We start from the raw sequence: 26,250 nt of genomic DNA on the forward strand, positions 1-26,250 counted from the left end.
CCAAAGCTTAAGTTTGTTTCTATGAAAGGAGAAGGTCATTAAATATTTCTTTGAAAATCTACCAGTCTGCCTTATGGGGATTTATCTCATTTAATCCCCTGAATAAATCTGGGAAATAAATACCAGCCCCCTTTTCTTTTTTTGAGATAGAGTCTCGCTCCGTTGCCTAGGCTGGAGTGCAGTGATGCAATCTCGGCTCACCACAACCTCCATTAAAGAGATTCTCCTGCCTCAGCCTCCCAAGTAGCTGGGACTACAGGTGCCAACCACCATGCCTGGCTAGTTTGTGTATTTTTAGTAGAGATGGGATTTCACAATGTTGGCCAGGCTGGTCTCGAACTCCTGACCTCGTGAGCCACCACACCTAGCAATACCAACCTCATTTTATAAGTAAAGAAATTCAGATTCAGAGATGTTTTGATAGAGCTGGCACGGTAGCTCACGCCTGTAATCCCAACACTTTGGGAGGCAGGTGGATCCCTTGAGGTCAGGAGTTTGAGACCAGCCTGGCCAACAAGGTGAAACCCTGTCTCTACCAAAAAATACAAAAATTAGACCTGTAGTCTTAGCTACTTAGGAGGATGAGGTGGGAGAACTGCTTGAACCTGGGGGGTGGAGGTTGCAGTAAGCCAAGACTGTACCACTGTACTACAGCCTGGGTGGCAGAGTGAGACTGTCTCAAAAAAAAAAAAAAAAAAAACGTTGTTAGATAGCCCAAGCCCAGGGTCATACTGCTCCAGTTGGTGACACAGGAATCCGAACCCAGGTCAATCTGACCACGAATCCAGGTCAATGCTAAGGGCCTCACAAGTCTGTTCAAGGGGTCTGCGGCTGGCCCTTGGACATGCAATGACACATTCTGGTTTGCTTGAGGTCACATACAGAAAAGCATCTACAAGGGCCGGGTGCTGTGGCTCACACCTGTAATCCCAGCACTTTGGGAGGCCGAGGCGGGTGGATCATGAGGTCAAGAGATCGAGACCATCCTGGTCAACATGGTGAAACCCCGTCTCTACTAAAAACACAAAAAATTAGCTGGGCATGGTGGCGCGTGCCTGTAATCCCAGCTACTCAGGAGGCTGAGGCAGGAGAATTGCCTGAACCCAGGAGGCGGAGGTTGTGGTGAGCCGAGATCGTGCCATTGCACTCCAGCCAGGGTAATGAGGGAAACCCTGTCTCAAAAAAAAAAAAAAAAAAAAGAAAAAGAAAAAGAAAAGTATCTACAAAGCCCTCATGTTAATGTCTCTCATGTAGAGCCAGGTGGCCTTTTGAGCTGAGGTACCTTTGTGCCTATGTATCACCTGGGCTTTCAAAAAGAGTTTGTGCAATAGGTATATATTAGGTGTACATGTATTTCCTGGATGGACAGAAGCCATGACTCCCTATTTAGTATGGAGCTAGGCAAACCTGGCATTCAGTATTCAGTTTAGCACTTCCTGCACACAGGCAGACTCATGTAGTCTCCAGCCCAGCCTTACAAACCCCTCACGTGCCCACAATGCCAGTGGGGAACTAACACTCTATAGCCTCTCGCCACAGCTGAACGTGAGTGTGGACCTCGGTAGCTGAGGAAATCGCCTTCAAGGCTTTGCTTGGTGGAGTTCAGCGGCAAAACTCTATGTGACAGTCTGCCCTGGCAAAAACTTGCCCCTACTCCCACACGTGCTGCAACACAAGCTGCCTTTTTTTTCTCACTTCTCATCAGGGGCATCAATTCCTCAATCCCCATTCCACTTTTGCTGCCTCTGCCCACTTCCCGCTATCTTCTTCAACTCTGAGTACAGCCACGTACTTCTGGAAATTCTCATGAGAGTCTGTTTCAGATACTCTTACTGGAGCACCTTCATACTGTATTCACACATTGCAGAGCGCACATTCTGACCTTCAGTTCTGACCATTCCTTCAGATTTATATACACATGCTTTCATTTTCCACTCACTCCCTATGCTCTTGTAGTCACCTCCTAATCACCCAGTTTTTATTTGTTGTTTTTTAGAGACAAGGTCTCATTGTGTTGTCCAGGCTGGTCTCGAACTCCTGGGCTCAAGCAATCCTCCTGCCTCAGCCCCACCAAAGTACTGGGATTACAGGTATCCACCACCACCCCCGGCCCAGTTGTCGAGTTTTAACCCATTCTACATACCACTGCCAGACTGTCCATGGACCATATTTTATTTTATTTATTTATTTTTTTCTTGAGACGGAGTTTTGCTCTTGTTACCCAGGCTGGAGTGCAATGGCGCGATCTCCGGCTCACCGCAACCTCCGTCTCCTGGGTTCAAGCAATTCTCCTGCCTCAGCCTCCTGAGTAGCTGGGACTACAGGCACGCGCCACCATACCCAGCAATTTTTTTGTATTTTTAGTAGAGACAGGGTTTCACCATGTTGACCGGGATGGTCTCGATCTCTTGACCTTGTGATCCACCCGCCTCGGCCTCCCAAAGTGCTGGGATTACAGGCTTGAGCCACCGCGCCCGGCCTGGACCATATTTTAGACTGCCCATAAAATGTGTCCCTTTGAGTCTGGCGAACCCTGCTCCAGTCGGTACCTGTCTCATCCAGGAAGGCAAGGCCTTGTGTCTGCATCTGGGGACACATACTGAAGCCGCTTCCTCTACTGGTCCTCTGTCACCAAGTTTGGTTTTCTCCCACCAGTGGGTGGTGATATCCTTTCCCACTCATCCTCTGGTCCTGATGTACTGAAAGTCTGCCATATGTCACTGCAGGGGCTTGTTAGTGGTACGCAAGCTGCCACTGTCTGGCTGCCACCCTCAAGAAGCTTATAACCTAAGTGAAGGGAGGAGACATGGGCGTATAGACAGATTCCAGGCACAAGGCTGCATGTTGTTGTATGACGGGGCGCCAGATGTGTGGTACTGGCCCCTTCCCATTGTCCACAGATTTTTTTGTTTTTTTGTTTTCAGACGGAGGTTTCACTCTTGTTGCCCAGGCTGGAGTGCAGTGGCACAGTGCAGCTCGCTACAACCTCCTCCCATGTTCAGGTGATTCTCCTGCCTCAGCTTCCCGAGTAGCTGGGATTACAGGCACATGCCACCATGCCCAGCTAATTTTTTTTGTATTTTTAGTAGAGACAGGGTTTCACCATGTCGGCCAGGCTGGTCTTGTGCTCCTGACCTCAGGTGATCTGCCCACCTTGGCATCCCAAAGTACTAGGATTACAGGCGTGAGCCACCCTGCCCAGCCACAGATTGTTTTTTCAGGTAACAACTATTAAGATTTTTTTAAAAGCTCGATGTGGTGGCTCATGCCTATAGTCCTAGCTACTTAGGAGGCTTAAGTGGGAGGAACTCTTGAGCCCAAGAGATTGACAGCAGCCTGGGCAACATAGCAAGACCCTCCCCTACAAAAACTTTTTTTTTTTTTTTTTTTTTTTTTTTTTGAGATGGAGTCTTGCTGTCTCACCAGGCTGGAGTGCAGTAGTGTGGTCTTGGCTCACTGCAACCTCTGCCTCTTGGGTTCAAGCGATTCTCCTGCCTCAGCCTCCCAAGTAGCTGGGATTACAGGTGCACACCACCACACCCAGCTAATTTTTGTATTTTTAGTATCAGGGTTTCATCATGTTGGCCAGGATGGTCTTGATCTCTTGATCCTCCTGCCTTGGCCTCCCAAAGTGCTGGGATTACAGGCTTGAGCCATCATGCCTAGCCTACACGGTGTTCTAAGGAAAAAAAAAATGTTTTTAAGTGTTCCTAAGTACCCAAATATAAACGCCTCAAAGTTCAAAGGAGGAGGTTTCCACTCAGATGCTGGGAGTGTCCTGGGCATGTGAAAGAGAGGGCCTTGGAGACAGGGAACACCCAGCTAAGGGAAGGGAGGGAGATGGAAGAGGGAGGGAGGAAAGAAAACGGAGGGGAGGGAGGGCTAGCCACAGTGCCTAGCCTGAAAAAGTTAAAATGTCCACAATGTTTAGGGATATATATTAGTTACTGTTTGCCTAAAGTATTCCCCCAAAATACTGAAATTTATGAAATAAAGCATGTGGCTGAATAATAGTCTTTTTTTTTTGCAGCGGTGGGAGGTTGTTTTGAGATGGAGTTTTGCTCTTGTCACCCAGGTTGGAATGCAATGGCACAGTCTCAGCTAACTGCAACCTCCACCTCCTGGTTTCAAGTGATTCGCATGCCTCAGCCTCCTGAGTAGTTGGGATTAGAGTCATGTGCCACCACACCAAGCTAATTTTTGAATTTTTAGTAGAGACAGGGTTTTACCATATTGGTCAGGCTGGTCTTGAACTCCTGGCCTCATGTGATCTGCCTGTCTCGGTCTCCCAAAGTGCTGGGATTATGGGCATGAGCCACCACATTGGCCCGATAGTCATGTTTTTGATGGAAGGCTACAGATTGTAAAATTTCAGACAGATGGAAAAAATATAGTCACAGCTTCCTGTTCATGCTATGAAACACATCCGCTAAGTTCCCTAGTACTTACCTCAAAGCTGGTTGGTCATGCTGCAGGCCACGACCTGAACTGTAAAATCAATTAGTGAGTCACCACCAGGTGCAATTAGGAGTCACTATCAGTCTCTGTCACCTAGGCTGGAGTGCAGTGGGATGATCATGGCTCACTGCAACCTCCGTCTCCTGGGCTCAGGCCATCCTTCTGCCTCAGCCTCCGGTGTAGATGGACTGACCACAGGTGTGTGCCACCACACCCAGCTCATTTTTTGACTTTTTGTAGAGACAGGGTCTCACTATGTTGCTCAGATTGGTCTTGAGCACAAGCCATGCACCTGCTGTGGCCTCTGAAAGCGCTGGGATTACAGGCATGAGTTACCACACCTGGCCCACCAACAGCATTTAGGTGTTTTGTTCTTGAGGTTTGTTGGAAAGAATTGGAATACAGAATATCACACTGCAGGGTGCAGTGTATTTGGTTAAGAGTCATGATGTCTATCTCCGTTCTTATATATGTGTGTGTAGTAGATAACAGTGTATAGAATATATTCTGCTCTAAAGGTCACAGTCAAAAAAATAGTGCCAGCCAGGTACAGTGGCTCACGCCTGTAATCCCAGCACTTTGGGAGGCCGAGGCAGGCAGATCACCTGAGGTCAGTTCGAGACCAGCCTGGCCAACATGGTGAAACCCCATCACTACTAAAATATAAAAATTAGCTGGGCGTGGTGGTGAGTGCCTGTAATCCCAGGTACTCAGGAGCCCGAGGCAGGAGAATCGCTTGAACTCAGGACGTGGAGGTTGCAGTGAGCTGATATCACACCACTGCACTCCAGCCTGGGTGCGAGTGAGACTCCATCTCAAAATAAACAAACAAAACTAGTGCCTACTTCCACAACCTTGTGTGTTCACAAAGAATCCATTTTATTTCTTCCCAGATCTGCATATGTGAATCATATCTATTTTAAATACACAATTCAGTTAGGAATTATGTAAATCTATTATGAAATAAATATGAAAAAAGGGTTTTTTCTATGAAAAGAAGATTTTAAAAGAGTGGATTAACACAAATTGCTTTTTTTGTTTTTAGACAGAGTCTCACTCTGGTTGTCACCTAGGTTGAAGTGCAGTGGAGCAATCTTGGCTCACTGCAACCTCCACCTCCTGGGCTAGCTTCCTGAATAGCTGGGACTACAGGCACATGCCACCACATCTGGCTAATTTTTTTTTTTGAGACAGAGTTTTGCTCTTGTTACCCAGGCTGGAGTGCAATGGCACGATCTCGGCTTACTGCAACCTCTGCCTCCTGGGTTCAGGCATTCTCCTGCCTCAGCCTCCCGAGTAGCTGGGATTACAGGCACAAGCCACCATGCCCAGCTAATTTTTGTATTTTTAGTAGAGACGGGGTTTCACCATGTTGACCAGATGGTCTTGATCTCTTGACTTCGTGATCCACCCACCTCGGCCTCCCAAAGTGCTGGTATTACAGGCTTGAGCCACTGCGACCGGCCCTAATTTTTGTATTTTAGTAGAGATGGGTTTTCCCTGTGTTGGCCAGACTAGTCTCAAACTCCTGGCCTCAAGTGACCCACTTACCTTGGCCTCCCAAAGTGCTGAGATTACAGCATGAGCCACCACACCTGGCCACAAATTGCTTCTTAAAAACTGTGTTGGCCAGGTGTGGTGGCTCCTGCCTGTAATCCCAGCACTTTGGGAGGCCAAGGCAGGTGGATCACCTGAGGTCAGCAGTATAAGACCAGCCTGACTAACATGGTGAAACCCTATCTCTACTAAAAATACAAAATTAGCCAGATGTGGTGGCATGTGCTGGTAATCAGAGCTACTTGGAGAATGGCTTGAATCCAGGAGGCGGAGGTTTCAGTGAGCCAAGATCATGCCACTGCACTCCAGCCTGGGCTACAAGAGCAAAACTCCATCTCAAAAAATAATAATAAACAAAAACTGAGTTACGGAGGCTAGACATCGTGGGTCACATCATGGTGGGTCACATCCTAGCACTTTGGGAGGTTGAGGTAGGTGGATTACTTGAATCTACGTCAAAAACCAGATACATGTTATTGTAAACATATTAGAAATGATTTTTTTTTTTTTTTGAGATAGAGTCTTGCTCTGTAGCCAGGGTGGAGTGCAGTGGCGCAATCTTGGCCTACTGCAATTTCTGCCTCCCAGGTTCAAGTGATTCTCCCACCTCAGCCTCCCAAGTAGCTGGGATTACAGGCACATACCACCACGCCTGGCTAATTTTTATATTTTTGTAGACGGGGTTTTGCCATATTGGCCAGGCTGGTCATGAATTCCTGACCTCGTGATCTGCCCACCTCAGCCTCCCAAAGTGCTGGTATTACAGGTATGAGCCATCTCGCCTGGACTTATATTGGTCTTTTAACAGTTACTCCTACCTCATCATGTTGGGGGTTTCAGCAGGATAGCAATGCCTTCGGGAGGCACTTTGAAGATTTGTGGGCCTCCACCAGTGGACAGGGAGACTTTGCACATCTTGCAGTGCATGGGACTGTTCACATGACTGAAATGTCCAGACAGACGTTCATGTACATGAAAAACTCATCTATCATTGCCCAAGTCTAGAATTCTATTTTACATGTAAACACAAAGGGGTTTGGTTGTAGTTTTGCTTGTTAAAAGTTTTAACATCCCTGACATTCCCCAAACCTGTAACTGCAGTGCCTCAGAGAGAAGCATGAACTTTATTTTACTTACTTACTTATTTATTTATTTTTATAAATTTTTTCTTTAAAGATGGGGTCTCACTATGTTGACCAGGCTAGTCTTGAACTCCTGGCCTCAAGTGATCCTTCCATCTTGGCCTCCCAGAGCGTTGGGACTACAGGCATGAGCCACCATGCCTGGCCAAAGCATGAACTTCTTTGTTTGGAATTTTGTTGAATTGTTCATCATTTCTGAAAGTCAGGTGGTGTGACCTGAGATACTGAAAGGCACGTAAACTGCACTCCTTGCTACAAACAGTTACAGCACTGTACCCTCTCCAGTGATCTTAGAGACCCAAGCATTTATGGAGTGTAACACATATTATTTCAACATCAGGGATTTCCCTGTCCTTTCTCCTTATTATCTAGTTAGACATTACTGACCTTTAAAAAAGATGTAAGAGAGTCACACCCTGGGGCCGGGCACGGTGGCTCAAGCCTGTAATCCCAGCACTTTGGGAGGCCGAGGCGGGTGGATCACGAGGTCGAGAGATCAAGACCATCCTGGTCAACATGGTGAAACCCCGTCTCTACTAAAAATACAAAAAATTAGCTGGGCATGGTGGCGCGTGCCTGTAATTCCAGCTACTCAGGAGGCTGAGGCAGGAGAATTGCCTGAACCCAGGAGGCGGAGGTTGCGGTGAGCCAAGATTGCGCCATTGCACTCCAGTCTGGGTAACAAGAGCAAAACTCCGTCTCAAAAAAAAAAAAAAAAAAAAAGAAAGTCACATCCATAATTTTAGTTCAGGGCAGTAAAAGGGAGCATTGGATCCATTAAGGCTATTATAAATGAACAAGCCAGGAGGGTTGGCTCACGCCTGTAATCCTAGCACTGCGGGAGGCTGAGGTGGGCAGAACACCCGAGGTCAGGAGTTCAACACCAGCCTGGCCAACATGGTGAAACACCGTCTCTACTAAAATGACAAAAATTAGCTGGGCATGGTGGCTCGTGCCTGTAATCCCAGCTGCTCAGGAGGCTGAGGTAGGAGAATCACTTGAACCCAGAAGGCGGAGGTTGCGGTGAGCCGAGATCGTGCCACTGTACTCCAGCCTGGGAAACAGAGTGAGACTCCATCTCAAAAAATGAAATAAAATAAAACAAAATAAAATAATAAATCAATAGAGAACTGTAATGTTTAACCAGTTCCCTATGATGAATATTTATAATATTTCCTAAAATTGCATTCAGATATACCATTGATTCAAACAAACCAGGAAAATCTTAAATATGAAGTAGAAAAAAGAACTTTCAGAGTTCAAGGTTCTAAAGATAACTAATCTCATTTCCTTTTGCATTTATTTATATTATATATATATATATATATATATGTTACTATTATTATGTTTTGTTGTGTTTTGTTTTTGAGACAGAGTCTTGTTCTCTTGTCCAGTTTGGAGTGCAGTGGTACAATTATGGCTCACTTGACCTCCTGGGTTCAACTGATCCTCCTGCCTCAGCTTCCCGAGTAGCTAGGACTACAGGCATGAACCATCATATCCAGCCTCTTCTTTCATTTAAAGTAATCTGTCATTAAAGCAAGTGTACTTTTCACCACTGGCATTTCTACCCAGACCCAGCCCCTTTCCTCACTCCTGGATGATGCAGTAGTCTACAGATTTCACTCCACCACGTAGTTGTAGACTTTGCTCAGTAGATTTCAGTCAAAGTGCCCCTTCTAAGAAAGATGGCTTATGCTGGGCATGGTGGCTCATGCCTATATTCCTAGCACTTTTGGGAGGCCGAAGTGGGCAGATCACCTGAGGTCAGGAGTTCAAGACTAGCCTGGCCAACACAGTGAAACCCCATGTCTTAAAAAAAAAAAACCACACACACACACACACACACACACACAAATTAGACAGGTGTGGTTGACGGTAGATGCCTGTAATCTCAGCTACTTGGAAGGCCGAGGCAGGGAGAATTGCTTGACCAGCCTGTTATACAGTGAGTTATACAGTGAGACTCTGTCTGGAAAAAAAAAAAAAAAAAAAAAGAATGTTGACTCTGTTGGGCACTGTGGCTCATACCTGTAATCCCAGCACTTTGGGAGGCCAAGGCAGGCGGATCACCTAAGGTCAGGAGTTCAAGACCAGTATGGCCAACATGGGTAAACCCTATCTCTGCTAAAGATACAAAAATTAGTTGGGTGTGGTGGTGCTCGCCTATAATCCCAGCTACTTGGGAGGCTAAGATAGGAGAATCACTTGGACCTGGGATCACACCATTGCACTCCAGCCTGGGAGACAGAGTAAGACTCTGTCTCAAAAAAAAAAAAAAAAAAAAATGGTGGCTCATGCCTGTAATCCCAGCACTTTGGGAGGTCGAGGCAGGTGGATCGCTTAAGCCCAGGAGTTTGAGATCACCCTTGGTAACATGGTGAAAGCTTATCTCTACAAAAAAATTTGAAAAGGATTTTTAGGCCAGGAGCGGTGGCACATACCTGTAATCCCAGCACTTTGGGAGGCCAAGGCAGGCAGATCACTTGCGGTTAAGAGTTTGAGACCAGTCTGGCGCACATGGTGAAGCCTCGTCTCTACTAAAAATACAAAAATTAGTTAAGCATGGTGGTGTACACCTGTAGTCCCAGCTACCCAGGAGGCTGAGGCATGACAGTCTCTTGAATCTGGGAAGCAGAGGTTGCAGTGAGCCAAGATAATCCCAGTGCACTCCAGCCTGAGCAACCGAGCAAGACTGTCTCAAAGAAAATAACATTTTTTTTTTCTGAGATGGAGTTTCTCTCTTGCTGCCTAGGCCGGAGTACAATGGTGCAGTCTTGGCTCACTGCAACCTCCACCTCTTGGGTTCAAGTGATTCTCCTGCCACAGCCTTCTGAGTACCTGGGATTTACAAGCATGTGCCATCATGCTAGGCTAAATTTTTGTTTTTGTTTTTGTTTTTTTTTTGAGACGCAGTTTCACTGTTGTCACCCAGGCTGGAGTGCAATGGCGCGATCTCAGCTCACCGCAACCTCCGCCTCCTGGGTTCAGGCAATTCTCCTGCCTCAGCCTCCCGAGTAGCTGGGACTACAGGCATGCACCACCATGCCCAGCTAATTTTTTGTATTTTTAGTAGAGACGGGGTTTCACCATGTTGACCAGGATGGTCTCGATCTGTTGACCTCGTGATCCACCTGCCTCGGCCTCCCAAAGTTCTGGGATTACAGGTGTGAGCCACCGTGCCTGGCCTCAAATGATAATTTTTTAAAAATTAGCCATGTGTGGTAGGCGGCACATGCCTGTCGTTTCAGCTACCAGGAGGCTGAGGTAGGAGAATTGCCTGAGGCCAGGAAGTTGAGTCTGCAGTGAGCTGAGATCACTTCACTCCAGCCTTGGCAACAGAGCAAGACCCTATCATAAAAAAAAAAAAAAGCTGGGCGCGGGCGGCTCACACCTGTAATCCCAACACTTTGGGAGGCTGAGGCGGGTGGTTCACGAGGTCAAGAGATCGAGACCATCCTGGTCAACATGGTGAAACCCCGTCTCTACTAAAAATACAAAAAACTAGCTGGGCATGGTGGCGCGGCCTGTAGTCCCAGCTACTCGGGAGGCTGAGGCAGGAGAATTGCCTGAGCCCAGGAGGCGGAGGTTGCGGTGAGCCGAGATCGTGCCATTGCACTCCAGCCTGGGTAACAAGATCGAAACTCCGTCTCAAAAAAAAAAAAAAAAGCACGGCAAATGCTGTCATTCCTCTGCTCAAACATTTATATATATATGGATGCTGTTTAGATCTAAATTCAAATAAGACAACTGGGAAAACAATTAATTAATATATTGAATAAAAATACATAAATCCATAGTGACAGGAGGAGGGAGGGATCAGAAGGGTACTTTACAACTACCAAATGGAATAATTGATTCAGACAAATATAATTAATGCCAAAACACAACAGTCAGGTGCAAAGGCTCTTTTTCTTTTTCTTTTTTTTAATAGAGACAGGGTTTCACCATATTGGTCAGACTGGTCTTGAACTCCTGACCTCAGGTGATCCACCCGCCTTGGCCTCCCAAAGTGCTGGGATTACAGGCTTGAGCCACCGCACCCGGCCAGAAAGGCTCTTTTCTTAGAAGAAGGTCTTTATGCAGTGGCGAAATACACCCCTCAGATTACCTAATTTTCATAAAAGGTAAAAGATTCTTTTCCAATGGAGCAGTCTGGCAGGCATTACCTTAACTGCAAGTTCAAATATAGTCTCCCTGATGAGTCAGCCTGAGATTTTGTGCCATCTGATGTGAGGCAAGATTAAGTACGCAAAGCATCACCTATGAAATCTTCCTGCTACATATGTTGAATTTGAATCCAATTAAGCTTTTAGGCCTAGTGTAATTTCCAGTTTACAGAAAATACAGGAGCGAAGAGAGAAAAACAGGAAACACTTAGCTCCAGAATAAGGGACATTCCACAAAGTCAATGTCCTGAATTCTTTATTTCTTTTTTTCTTTTTCTTTTTTTTTTTTTTTTTTTTTTTTTTTTTTTTGAGATGGAGTTTTGCTCTTGTTGCCCAGGCTGGAGTCTTGGCTTGCTGCAACCTCCACCTCTCGGATTCAAGCAATTCTCCTGTCTCAGCCTCCTGAGTAGCTGGGATTACAGGCATCTGCCACCATGCCTAGCTAATCTTTGTATTTTTTAGTAGAGACAGGGTTTTACCACATTGGCCAGGCTGGTTCTGAACTCCTGACCTCAGGTAATCCATCCGCCTCGGCCTCCCAAAGTGCTAGGATTACAGGCGGGAGCCACCACGCCCAGCTGTTTTCTTTTGGAGACAAGGTCTGGCTCTATCATCCAGGCTAGAGTACAGTGGCACCATCACGGCTTGCTGCAAACTCTGCCTCCCAGGCTCAGGCAATTCTCCCACCTCAGCCTCCTGAGTAGCTAAGACCACATGCTCACACCAGCATGCTCAGCTAATTTTTGTATTTTTTGTAAAGACAGGGTTCTGCCATGTCCAGGCTGGTCTCCAACTCATGAACTCAAGCAATCTGCCCGCCTTGGCCTTACAAAGTGCTGAGATTACAGGCGTGAGCCACCATGCCTGGCTGTCTTGAACTTTTAAAAAAACGACATCAAAGCTAGGCACGGTGGCTCACACCTGTAATCCCAGCACTTTGGGAGGCTGAGGTGGGTGGATCACGAGGTCAGGAGTTCAAGACCAGCCTGACCAATATGATGAAACCCTGTCTCAAAAAAAAAAGTCAATATTGAGGCCGAGGTTGGAGGATCACCTGAGCTCAAGAGTTCAAGACTGGCCTGGACAACATGTTGGAACCCTCTCTCTACTAAAATTACAAAAATTAGCTGGGCGTGGTGTTGGGTGCCTCTAATCCCAGCTACTTGGGAGGCTTCAAAAGGAGAATCGCTACCTGGGAGGCAGGGGTTGCAGTGAGTGGAGATCCTGCCACTGCACTCCAGCCTGGGTGAGTGAGACTCCGTCTTAAAAAAAAAAACGGTCGGGCATGGTGGCTCACGCCTGTAGTCCCAACACTTTGGGAGGTCAAGGCAGGTGGATGATGAGGTCAGGAGATTGGGACCATCCTGGCCAACATGGTGAAACCCGTCTCTCCTAAAAATACAAAAATTAGCTGGGCGTGGTGGTGTGCTTCTGTAGTCCCAACTACTCGAAAGGCTGAGGCAGGAGAATCACCTCAACTGGGGAGACAGAGGTTGCAGTGAGCTGAGATTGCACCACTGGCACTCCAGCCTGGCTATAGAGCAACACTCCATCTCAACAACAACAACGTCAATATCACTTAAGGAAAACAATAAAGGGGTTGCCATGCACCTGTAATCCCACCTACTTAAGAGGCTGCGATTTAGCCAGTCTCCTATGATCAATATTTATATTTCCTAAAGTTGTATTCACACAGAACCATTGATTCAAACAAAGCCAGAAAAGCATGGAGTAGAAAAAAATAGAGTCCAGGAGCCCAGTCCTGCACTTGAGTCTAGGAGTTTGAGGCTGCAGTGAGTTATGATTGCACCACTGCATTCCAGGTTGAGTGACACAGCAAGACGCCATCTCTAAACAAACAAAAAAAGGGAGAAGTCGAAAAGACCACACTGTATGATTCCAGCCAGGCCCGGTGGCTCACACCTGTAATCCCAGCACTTTGAAAGGCAGCTGTAGGAGGACTGGTTGAGCCCAGAGATCAAGAACAGCCTGGGCAACGTGGCAAGACCTCTTCTCTACAAAAAAAACTTAAAAAGTACCTGGACATAGTGGCACATACCTGTGGTCCCAGCTATTTGAGAGGCTGAGGCAAGAGGATTGCTTGAGCCCAGGAGGTTGAGGTGGTAGTGAGCCATGTTTGTGCCACTGCACATTAGTATGGGTAACAGAGCAAGACCCTGTCTCAAAACATACACAAAAAGGAGAAAAGTTTAGAAACAACAAATCTATAGTGACAGAAGGCATTTTTGCAGTTGCCAGATGGTGGGGGGACTGCAGTTGAAGCAAGATATTGACCACATGTGGGAACAAGGCCTTGTACTGGGGTGATGGTATGTTCCAAAACTAACTAAAAATTAGTGAATCATATTCTTAAAAAGGGTAATTTTGGCCAGGTGGCTCACGCTTTGGGAGGCCAAGATGGGTGGATCACCTGAGATCATGAGTTCGAGGCCAGCCTGGCAACATAGTGAAACCCTGTCTCTACTAAAAATGCAAAAATTAGCTGGGCATGGTGGCAAATGCGCATAATCCCAGCTACTTGGGAGGCTGAGACAGGAGAATCACTTGAACCGAGGAGGTGGAGGTTGCAGTGAGCTGAGATCATGGCCACTGCACTCCAGAGTGGGCAACAGAGCCAGACTTTGTCTCACAAAAAAAGGTAATTTTATGTTATATGAATTATAATCTCAATAAATTTTTGAAAGCTAATAAATAGAAATTACAGTATTTTTTTTTTTTAAGGTGGAAAGACTGCTCTGGAGTAAAAGAAACTAAAGACGGCCAGGCACGGTGGCTCAAGCCTGTAATCCCAGCACTTTGGGAGGCCGAGGCGGGTGGAGCACAAGGTCAAGAGATCGAGACCATCCTGGTCAACATGGTGAAACCCCGTCTCTACTAAAAATACAAAACATTAGCTGGGCATGGTGGTGCGTGCCTGTAATCCCAGCTACTCAGGAGGCCGAGACAGGAGAATTGCCTGAACCCAGGAGGCGGAGGTTGCGGTGAGCCGAGATCGTGCCATTGCACTCCAGCCTGGGTAACAAGAGCGAAACTCCGTCTCAAAAAAAAAAGAAACTAGGCCGGGCGCGGTGGCTCAAGCCTGTAATCCCAGCACTTTGGGAGGCCGAGGCGGGTGGATCACAAGGTTGAGAGATCGAGACCATCCTGGTCAACATGGTGAAACCCCGTCTCTACTAAAAATACAAAACATTAGCTGGGCATGGTGGCACGTGCCTGTAATCCCAGCTACTCAGGAGGCTGAGGCAGGAGAATTGCCTGAACCCAGGAGGTGGAGGTTGCGGTGAGCCGAGATCACGCCATTGCACTCCAGCCTGGGTAACAAGGGCGAAACTCTGTCTCAAAAAAAAAAAAAAAAAAAGAAACTAAAGACACCTAAGAGTCAAATGTAATATGTGAAACTAAATTAGATCCTGGGAGTGGTGGGGAGAGGAGGAACAGTTATAAGACAGTCTAATTGTATGTAAATTATACCGTAATAAGGATGATTTTTAAAACACATTGTTCCAGAAGGACCAGGATTGAAATAGAATTTTTTCTTTATTTCTTCTAAAGGGATACATGTGTAGAACATGTAGATTTGTTACATAGGTATATGTGTGCCATGGTGGTTAGCTGCACCTACTGACCCTGAAATAGAATTTTATTTTTTGAGGCGGAGTCTTACTTTGTCACCCAGGCTATGGTGTCGTGGCACGTCTCGGCTCACTGCAGCTTCCACCTCCCAGGTTCATCCACCTCCCAGGTTCAAGCGATTCTCCTGCCTCAGCCTCCCAAGTAGCTGGAATTACAGGCATGTGCTACCACGCCTGGCTAATGTTTGTATTTTTAGTAGAGATGGGGTTTCACCATGTTGGCCAGGCTGCTCCCAAACTCCTAACCTCAAGTGATCTGCCCACCTCAGCCTACCAAAGTGCTGAGATTACAGGCATGAGCCACTGTGCCTGGCCTGAAAAAGAATTTTAAAAAGCAATAAACATAAAAATTCATTCTAAGAACAAGGGGGAAATCTGAATATGAACCAGATATTATAGACTGTAATTTACAGATTTTGTGAAATGGAGAAAGGCATTGGCTGACTTTCCCAGAAATGGTTCTTGTGCTCTCGAAGACCCTGACACCACACTGTTACCCAGCCTGCTCAACTTACCTTCTCCTGGGGGCCTGCCTCGTAATAATGGCAATTTTACCCTTTCTTTGCACAATTAGGTTTGTGCTTGCTTCTTACTTCTTCTCAATTATGTTTTTAGGGACACAGATGCTAGAGATTGATGAACACAAAAATTGGAATCACGATTCCCTCTGAAGAGGAATGAGAGCATGCAACTGAAGAGGACTCGCAAAGGGCATACTAGTAGATATGCTGGGCTTCTTATTTCTGGTCTTTAAACTACATGGATTTTATAGACTTGTGGTAGGCAACTTTTAAAGATGGTCCCTTGTCCCCACCTCTAGTTATACTATACGTGCCCTTGTGTAACCCCTCCCAACCCCCCACCCCAGCTTAAGTGAGGGCTAAACCTAGTGACTTGCTTCTAACACAATACAGCAAAAGTGATGGTTTGTAGCCAAGCATGGTGGTGCGCCCTGTAGTCGCAGCTACTTAGGAGGTTGAGGTGAAAAGATCAATTGCGCCCAGGAAGTTGAGGCTGCAGTAAGCTATCATCATGCCACTGCACTCCAGCCTGAGTGACAGCGAGACCCTGTCTCAAAAAAAAGTGATGGGTTGTTATTTCAACTAGGTTATAAGACTGCGACTGCCATCTTGCTGACTCTACTGCCTTCCTGTGCGCATATTTCCACAAAGCAAGCTGCCATGTTGGCAGGGCCTTTGTGACAAGGATCTGAGGGTGGCCTCCAATCAGTAGGTCACAAGGAAAAAAATCGTGCCAACAGCCATGAGACTGAGCTAGGAAGCATAACCTTTCCCAACTGAGTCTTGAGACAACTATGCAAATTTTGACTGAAGCCCGTGGGAGACCTTGAAGCAGAGGACTCAGTTGAGCTATGCCCGAATTCACAATCCACAGACATTAAGTTGGTTAGTCACTATATTTGGGGGTAATTTGTCACAAAGAGAGAGCCAATATAACACTCTGTACATAAAATTCACAATAAAAAATTTTAAGTTTGTAACTCTAGAAGTATATATATATATATATATATATATTAGCAGTCTTGCTCCATGTCCCAGGCTGAAGAGCAGTGTGGTGCAATCTCAGCTCACGGCAACCTCCGCACCAGAGCTCAGGTGATCCTCCCACCTCAGCCTCCCAAGTAGCTGGGACTACAGGCACACACCACCAAGCCTGGCTAATTTTTTTTTTTTTTTTTTTGAGATTGGAGTCTCTCACTGTCACCCTGGCTGGAGTGCAGTGGTGCCATCTTGGCTCACTGCAACCTCCGCCTCCCAGGTTCAAGCGATTCTCCTGCCTCAGCCTCCCAAGTAGCTGGGATTACAGGCGTGAGCCACTGCGCCTGGTCCCCTAATTTTTCTATTTTTAATATAGATAGGGTTTCACCATCTTGCCCAGGCTGGTCTTGAACACTTGAGCTCAAGCGATCTGTCTGCATTGGCTTCCCGGGCGTTGGGATCGTAGGCGTGAGCCACCATGCCCATCCTAGAATATTTGTAAAGGACTCAGAAGGGGGTCTATCACCAGTTACTGTGATATTTCTTCTGAGCCTTCTCTGGACTCTGGCCTAGGTACTGGGAGAGACTGGAAGCTAGACAAATCCCTGCTGGGTGTTTACACATTAACTTCATGCATGTGCAGAGTATCATTTTTTTTTGAGACGGAGTCTTGCTGTCGCCTAGTCTTGAGTGCAGTGGTGCAGTCTCAGCTCACTGCAACCTCCACCTCTGGGGTTCAAGCAATTCTCATGCTTCAGCCTCCCAAGTAGCTGAGATTACAGGTGCAAGCCACTATGACGGGCTAATTTTTGTATTTTTAGTAGAGGCGGGGTTTCCCCATGTTGGCCAGGGTGGTGTCAAACTCCTGACCTCAGGTGATCCACCCACAGCAAGCCTTTCAAAGTGCTGGGATGACAGGCATGAGCCACTGCGCCCATCTGAGTATCTTCTTAACTCATTGTGTAAGACATGGATATATACAGCAAACTCAGTTCTCAGCATGGGCTAGGCAAACCCCTCTCAGCGTATAAATTGTTTCCTAAGGGTTTCCATGAGCACCTCCAACCAGCAGAAAAATGGGTTTTCCTGGTTACCTTTCATTCCAAGCACCTCTCAAGGTAGCCATTTGAGACCTTTCTGATCAGGTCCAATCTGCATATGCTGATGATGTTACCAACTTGGCATCCGACCTGCCTTCCCTTCAAAAGGTCTGTGGAGGGAAGAAATTGTCTACTTTGGCACATTATCTTCCTAATTGTTGGGCATGGTGGCTTACACCTGTAATCCCAGCACATTGGGAAAGAGTGGGGGAGGATTGCTTGAGGCCAGTTTTTAAAACTAATCTGGACAGGGTCTTGCTCTGTCACCCAGCTGGAGTGTGATCATGGCTCACTGCAGCCTTGACCTCTGGGCTCAAGGGATCCTCCCACCTCAGACACCTGAGTAGCTGGCACCACAGGAACATGCCTCCATACCCAGCTTATTTTCTTATTTGCAGAGTCAGGGTACCCTCATATTGCCTAGGCTGGTCTCCAAGTCCTCAGAACATGACATCCCAAAGTGCTGGGATTATATTATGAGCCACCACATCCAGACTTACTTTTTTTGAGACAGTCTCTCACTCTAGTCTCCCAGGCTAGAGTGCAGTGGCACCATCTTAACTCAAGAAAACCTGTTTCCTAGGTTCAAGAGATTCTCCTGCCTCAGCCTCCCAAGTGGCGGGGATTACAGGTATGCACCACCATGCCCATCTAATTTATTTTTAGTAGAGATGGGGTTTCCCTATGTTGGCCAGGCTGGTCTTCTGATCTCAGGTAATCCACCCACCTTGGCCTCCCAATACTGGGATTACAGGCCACCACAACCCAGCCCAAGTATTGAACTCTAATACCAGATGTCAGGGACTATGCTGGGCACTGAAGATGTTTTAAAAATAGAGATGGGACTGGGTGTGGGGCTCACATTTGAAATCCTAGTGCGGACAGATCACCCAAGGTCAGGAGTTCAAGACGTGCCTGGCCAATTCTGATCAGACCAGCCTAACATGGTAAACCCCCACTCTACTGAAAATACAAAAAATTAGCTGGTGTGGTGGCACATACCTATAATCCCAGCTACTCCAGGTGCTGAGGCAGGCAAATTGGTATAAACCCAAGAGGCAGAGGTTGCAGTGAGTTGAGGTTGCATCATTGCACTCCAGCCTTGGGCAAAAAATACAAAATTCCATCTCAAAACAAAAATCAATACTTGGATGAATAAAAGCAGTTAGTAACTAGATATGCTGAGATGATTATTCTGTCACCTAGTGAAATGAGGAAATACTACGGGAAACGAAAGGATGTTTGATGTTTATTTCCACCTTGCACTCAGGACTGAGCTATAAAGTACTAAGATACTGAATGATGTCCCTTAGGAAATACGTAACCAGACTACAGGACCAAGACACACAAGTGCTGGTGGTGGTAATTCACACAGAAGGAACCAGCTAGACAATAAAACAAAAATTGCAGAACACACCAAGTGATCAAATCTGACACCCTTAGGATAGGCAAATTTGATTGCTGTGTTAAAAACCCTAAAGGTCGGAGCCGGGCGCAGTGGCTCAAGCCTGTAATCCCAGCACTTTGGGAGGCCAAGGCGGGTGAATCACAAGGTCAAGAGATCAAGACCATGTGGTCAACATGGTGAAACCCCGTCTCTACTAAAAATACAAAAAATTAGCTGGGCATGGTGGCACGTGCCTGTAATCCCAGCTACTCAGGAGGCTGAGGCAGAATTGCCTGAACCCAGGAGGCAGAGGTTGCAGTGTGCCAAGATCGCGCCACTGCACTCCAGCCTGGGTAACAAGCGAAACACCGTCTCAAAAAAAAAAAAAAAAACAACAAAAAACCCTAAAGGTCAGTTAAGGTGGGCAGAGAGGTTTTCTCAGCTTAGACTGTCCTGACATACTGTTCAGCCTATACATCTAATTGCCAGCACTGTGTATTTAATTTCATGAAGAGTCAAGTCCTCAATCAAGGAAAGGCTATCAATTTGACCAGATCACCAGCACTGTTGAAGCTTAAGCTTTGTTACAGAAAAATGCTGGGTGCAGTGGCTCAACAAGTTTGGGAGGCTGGGGCAGGAGGAGCAGCTGAGGTCAGTAATTTGAGACCAGCCTCGCCAACAAGATGAAACCCCATCTCTGCTAAAAACACAAAAATCAGCTGGACATAGTGGTGCAGCATGCCTGTATTCCCAGCTACTCAGGAGGCTGAGAAAGAGAATCACTTGAACCTGGAAGCAGTGGTTGCAGTGAGCCAAGGTTGTGCCATTGCACTCCAGCCTGAAAAAAAAAAAAAAAAAAAAAGCTATTAACAGATTTCTCAATTTGTCACACTAATCTTTGAGGTTTCACCATATTGGTCAGGCTGGTCTGCAACTCCTGACCTCAGGTGATCCGACCTCAGCCTCCCAAAGTGCTGGGATTATAGGCATGAGCCACCGTGCCCGGCCACACTAGGTCTTTTTTTTTTTGAGACGGAGTATTGCTTGTTACCCAGGCTGGAGTGCAATGGTGCCATCTTGGCACACCACCGCAACCTCCACCTCCTGGATTCAGGCAATTCTGCCTCAGCCTCCTGTGCAGCTGGGATTACAGACACGTGCCACCATGCCCAGCTAATTTTTTGTACTTTTAGTAGAGACGGGGTTTCACCATGTTGACCAGGATGGTCTCGATCTCTTGACCTCGTGATCCGCCCGCCTTGGCCTCCCAAAGTGCTGGGATTACAGGCATGAGCCACCGCGCCCGGCCCACACTAGTCATTCTTAAAAACACCTCTAAATGCATAAACTCATTGAACACTAGTCCAACCTCCTATTTCTGGCTCCTTGCTTTTCCTGCCTCTGCCTACCTTCAAGAAATGGGGTTTCACTTTTGACACCCAAGCTGGAGTGCACTGGCATGGTAATGGCTCACCACAGCCTTAACTTGGCTCAAGCAATCCTCCCGCATCAGCCCTCTCAATCAGCTAGGACTACAAGCATGTACCACCAGGACAGGCTAATTATTTTTTGTAGAGACAGGGTGTCACTATGTTGCCCAGGCTGATCTTGACTCCTGCCCTCAAGTGATCTTCTGTCTCAGGTAACATACAGGCGGTGAGCCACCATGCCCGGCTGCTGCTTACATTTTCAATATTTCACTCAACATTGAGACTTCCTGAGTCTGAAAAGTTAAAAAAACAAAAACAAAACCTAAGTACTACGTAGAATTAAGCAAACAGATGTTTCAGAAGTAGCCTATTATTGCTTAAAATAAACTACATCAACACCCTAACTCAAACAAGGACAGACAATTGTTATTTAGTCTTTATTTCATAATCATAAACTTAACTCTGCAATCCAGCTAGGCATGGAAGGGAACAAGGAAAACATGGAACCCAAAGGGAACTGCAGCGAGAGCACAGATTTTAGGATACTGCGAGCAAATGGGGTGGAGGGGTGCTCTCCTGAGCTACAGAAGGAATGGTCTGGTGGTTAAGATAAAACACAAGTCAAACTTATTAAAGTTGTCCACAGTCAGCAATGGTGATCTTCTTGCTGGTCTTGCCATTCCTGGACCCAAAGCGCTCCATGGCCTCCACAATATTCATGCCTTCTTTCACTTTGCCAAAGACCACGTGCTTGCCATCCAACCTGGAAGGAGAACAATCACTGTGACTGGCAACCACAAACAAGCAGTCCCCATGTAGCATGAATCAAGACAAGGTAGGTTAAAAAGGGGAAAGAAAAAAAGAAATATACCCAATCACATGCTATTAATAGTAACATAAAAGTAGCACTTAATTGGCCAGGAACAGTGGCACGCCTGTAATCCCACCACTTTGGGAGGCCAAGGCGGGCAGATCACGAGGTCAGGAGATCAAGATCATCATAGCCAACATGGTAAAATCCCATCTCTACAAAACTACAAAAAATTAGCCAGGCATTGTGGCACACCTCTGTATTCTCAGCTTCTCAGGAGGCCAAGGCATGAGAATCGCTTGAACCCAGCAAGTGGAGGTTGCAGTGTGCCCAGATTGTGCCACTGCACTCCAACCTGGGCAACAGTGAAAAGTCTCTCAAAAAATTAGCACTTAACCACCTAGCTAAGCACCCAGTTTCTATTACAGTATCTGACATTCTGTATCACATTGGCTACATTTGTAGCTATGCAGGCTTTTCTGGTAACTTAACATCTATGGAAAGAAAGGCTGAAGAAAAGTAGTATTTGCTCCCCCAGGGTTAACTCTTCATTTAGTCAGGTGGTTCGTGTGTGCCATGTTGTACCCTTACCACTCAGTCTTGACAGTGCAGATGAAAAACTGGGAACCGTTTGTGTTGGGTCCAGCATTTGCCATGGACAAGATGCCGGGACCTGTATGCTTTAGGATGAAGTTTTCATCATCAAATTTCTCCCCGTAGATGGACTTGCCACCAGTGCCATTATGGCGTGTGAAGTCACCGCCCTGTGAATATACAGAAAGCCGTCACTTCTGACAACCATAAAGTATGCCAAGTCTGCAAGATTCAAACTTTAAACCCAAGTTCAAACTAAATAGAAGGATTAAATAGAACCAAAACGGCAGAATAGTTGAGATATGTGTATCCTAAAATATTCTGGCTCAATTCCAAATTAAAGGAGAAATGCAAATAAAATTCGGTAAATTTCATACCTGACACATAAACCCTGGAATAATTCTGTGAAAGCAGGAACCCTTATAACCAAATCCTTTCTCTCCAGTGCTCAGAGCACGAAAGTTTTCTGTTAAAAAAAAAATTAAACATATATATATATATATATATACACACACACACACACACACACACACACACACACACACAAGCACACTGTCACAAGTGGAACACCTTTGTTAAACTTAGAAAATGGACCAACCTGCTGTCTTTGGAACCTTGTCTGCAAACAGCTGTAAGAGAAAATTACAGTTAATTAACATCTGCTTAGATATTTTGTTGCTTAGTACCCATGTCTTTAGGGGCTTCTGAGTCATATTTTCTCACTACTAGAATACTTCTTCAGAAATTACTTTAAATCCCAAGTAAGAACTGCTCTTGACAGCCACAAGGCCCTGCTGGCGGTTGGGTTAAGAAACATGAAACCCAAACACATGCCAAAAATCCAGAACTAATCATGACTTAAATAGTGAGACCTCTATAAAGTGTCTCACACTTTTAGTACATCACACCTACTAATGAACAGATAAATGGATTCTTAAATGTGTATCACCAACCCCCCAACTTCACTAGAGCCTAAAGGCAAAATTCTAAAGAACAGCAAGTACTGCTGCACGATCAGGGGTAAATAGCTGCTGTTTTAGTCACTGGTAATGAAAATGCTACTACCTCCAATCTGTTAACATAGCTTTATGGATTAGATGAGCAGTCACTTCTTGGTTTCCAGGCCCCTTACCTAGTAGTGAGGTAAAAAATAAAAGATTGGTTTCTAGTACATCTGGCTTTGAACCTTTCTTGACTGTACAATACATTATGGATAGACAGGTAGCTTAAATACCATAAACACTGACAAGCACTTTCATAAAAACACCTCGTTTAAAAGTAACATATTTTTTTTTTTTTTTTTAGATGTAGTCTCCCCGTCTCCCAGGCTGGAATGCAGTGATGTGATCTCGGCTCACTGTAACCTCTGCCTCAGCCTCCAGAGTAGCTGGTTTAAAGCAGCATTTTATAAGCAATTCTAGAGATGTGACTCAATTAACTATTAGTATCCACGTACATTTCTTTTACAGCAATGTACTTTTTTTAGATGCTCTGTCGCCAGCCAGGCTGGAGTGCAGTGGCGGGATCTCAGCTCACTGCAACCTCTGACTCCCTGGCTCAAGCGATTGTCCTGTATCAGCCTCCCGAGTAGCTGGGCCTACAGGCATGTGCCACTTCGCTGAACTCATTTTTGTACTTTTAGTAGAGATGGGATTTCACCATGTTGGACAGGATGGTCTCGACCTCTTGACCTCGTGATCTGCGCACCTGGGGCTCTCAAGGTGCTGGGATTACAGGTGTGAGCTACCACATCCAGCCAATGTACTTAGTTTTTGGGTATTTGTACCTAGAATGTATGGTCTTTTTTAAACATCAGCTTTTCTCAGTATATTTAAGTTATTTAAGTTATGATGGTGACTTTCGATAAGGCCCTCATTGGCACTTCTCCCTCGATTCTCACCAAGACCTGCAGAAGTCCTTTCTCATTTCCCTTAAGCTCTCTGGCTAACCTGATGCCCAGCATTATGTCAGGCCAAGTTTCCAAGACAGCCTTTGTCACTTACCAGCTCTGACTACAGCGGTAGGTGGGGTGTGAATTAAGATGTAGTGTTTCAGCGCCTATTATGTGCCAGCCACTGTGGACAGGGCAGGCAACAAGAAAACTGCCCTGTCCTCACTGAATGACGATCAATCTACTTTCGGCATCAGATCCCAAACTGACCATTGGTGGCCTTTTGAGAAATGATTTAAAAGAATAAAAACACTAACATCCTATTTCACTACTCCTTAAGACCTAACCATGGTAACTGGAATGGAATCGAACTCAATACGTAACTTAGAAACGCTCCAAGTTTAGATGATATGCTGTAATTACAACTAATCTTTAAGAACTCATTTAACACTCTCAAAACTAATTAGGTAATCACTAGTAATCCACCTTGGTCGGAAGAGGCCTGCCTAGTGGCCAGTCGCAACTTGCCTGCTAGGCAGAGGGACAATCGGGAGGGGCTCAAGAGCGCCTCCCCCGCCGGCGCCGTCACTGCAGAGGAAGGCGGTCCTTGGGCACCAGCAAAGGCAAGGCCCATTTTCACATTTCCGCTTAGGGGTAGGGGACAAGAAGGGATGTTTGCAGCTCATTTATAAGTATTCCTATTTTATCCAAACGGAAGTTATTTTAAGTGGCAATCCATCACATCCTTTTTTATAACATGGCCTCCCAGGATCTACAAGAGGACTGAGCATGGATGGTCTCACACCCCGCCTCGGTCCTTAAGAAAAACCCTCAAGCAAGCCGCTTCCCGGCTCAGGATGTAGAGCACCCTAGTGACCGCTGGAGAGCAGCTTCCAAGAAAGGTAGTTCGAAGCGCTGGCGAGCGCGCTTCTCGCTCCGGTCAGCGGCGCCCAGGCCGAGCCAGGGCGGAGCCCAACGGCTCTCCAGGCGCGGGCCGGAGCGCGGCCGCCGAGCACGTGCGTAGGGCAGGACAGGGCGCGGCCACACGGGACGGCGGGCGGACGCGGACACGGGCCCCCTCCCCCAACGGCCGTGCAGCCGCCCCGCCTGCCTTTGTCCGCCGCCGCCCCGGCCTCCGCCCGGGCCTCCACCCCGCGCCTCGCGGACCTCCCAAAATGGCCCCTTGTCAGGAAATGGCGCCGCCGCCCGCCCGCGCTCGCCCCTCAAGAAGGGTAGGCCAGGGCCCGGGCCCTCAGGGCGCCACCACCCTCCCCGATCCCCGTCCGCTTTCTGGACCCCACACCCGCACGCCGCCGCCCGCCCGACCTCAAAAGAGACGCGGCCCAAGGGCTCGCCGTCGACGGCAATGTCGAAGAACACGGTGGGGTTGACCATGGCTGATACTGGAAGGCTCCAGGCGGCGGCGGCGTCTGCAAAGCGGCACGAGCCTGGACTCCCGCCCCTTTTATAGCAGGTTCGGCCCCGCCCGCAACCCGGTCTCGTGCCTCAGCTCTGACCAATCGCCTCTGCGACTTGGCCAGAGTGACAGTCCAGATGGCCCATGGACGGAAGCCGGCGCTGGTGGGGACGGCACGGGAGGCGCGCGTGCGCGCTAACGCGCGGAGGCAGGTTCCCGCCCGCGGGCTCAGTTGCGATGGCTGCGGCATGGGACTCAGGGCGGGGCGGCAGCGCCCGGCGCTGGGCACGGGGGATGGGTCAGTGCAGAACGTGGGTGGGCAGCATGGCGCGCGCGCGCGAGCACGCGGGAGACCGGAGTGCAACGGCTCATCGGCAGTTGTCAAGCGACGAGGCGCGTCTCCCCATTGCACAGAGGGGGCAACTGAGGCGAACGAAGGCCTCAAGGTCGCGCCCGCCAGTCTAGGTTGACTGGGGTCCTGTGCCCGGTCCCTGCGGCTCCGCGAGCGGAAATGGGAATGGCGCGTTCCCGAGACCGAGGAGCAGTCTTGCATCCGCATTCCGCGCGGGCGACCACCGCGTAGCGTCCGGCCTGGCCATGTTAGGAAGGAGGTTGCCTTTGAGCATCGCTGTTTTCTCTAACGAGGTGGGACAGGAGCAGTCCCCGGTTTTGAGAGATTATGAAATACTTTCAAAATGCCCTACTTTCCGAAAATATCTTACACTCTGCTTGAATCTTCAAGAGGAAGCCATTAAAACAGGAGCCTGGCCAGGATCTTACCTGTGAAGATGCATTGTGGACGTTTTGCCCTTTCTTATTCTTTTAAATCTCTGCTCCTGGTCCTTCCTTGCCCCCCGCCCAGCTCCCAGCGCCCCCGCCTCCTGCTGAATTGTGCTTTGATTTCTGGCTGAAAGATAAGCTACAATTTAAAAACGAATTTCTTCAGGCAAAGACATTAATAATACTTGTATTAAAACGCACTTATAGGCCAGGCGTGGTGGCTCATGCCTGGCGCTTTAGGAGGCGGGGAGCCCAAGGCTGGGGAGGATCGCTTCAGCCCAGGACTTTGACACCAGCCACCAGCCTGGGCATCTTAGAGAGACTCCCGCCTCTACAAAAAAAAAGTAAAATTAGCTGGGCAT

At 47.3% G+C, this 26,250-nt stretch overlaps 2 protein-coding genes across 2 annotated transcripts in view; one reads left to right on the plus strand and one right to left on the minus strand.

Moving 5' to 3' along the window:
- The window catches only part of H2AZ2 (H2A.Z variant histone 2), a 46,898-nt gene extending 24,554 nt beyond the window's left edge, over positions 1–22,344 (plus strand). Inside the window, exon 5 of the mRNA XM_039462050.2 lies at positions 15,595–22,344. Coding sequence (XP_039317984.1) covers positions 15,595–15,650 — 56 coding nt within the window. The 3' untranslated portion in view covers positions 15,651–22,344. The remainder of the gene's footprint in view (positions 1–15,594) is intronic.
- PPIA (peptidylprolyl isomerase A) lies at positions 20,801–25,153 on the minus strand. The gene is made up of 5 exons (XM_039462048.2): positions 25,018–25,153; positions 22,399–22,429; positions 22,178–22,266; positions 21,798–21,970; positions 20,801–21,158 (listed from the first exon to the last, which is right to left on the minus strand). Exons 1-5 carry the CDS (start codon positions 25,084–25,086, stop codon positions 21,026–21,028), a joined length of 495 nt encoding a protein of 164 aa, XP_039317982.1. The 5' UTR covers positions 25,087–25,153; the 3' UTR covers positions 20,801–21,025.
- Between the last annotated feature and the right edge of the window lie 1,097 nt (positions 25,154–26,250).

Source organism: Saimiri boliviensis, chromosome 10 (assembly GCF_048565385.1).
Source record: "Saimiri boliviensis isolate mSaiBol1 chromosome 10, mSaiBol1.pri, whole genome shotgun sequence".
In the NCBI taxonomy this organism is placed as follows: Eukaryota; Metazoa; Chordata; class Mammalia; order Primates; family Cebidae; genus Saimiri; species Saimiri boliviensis.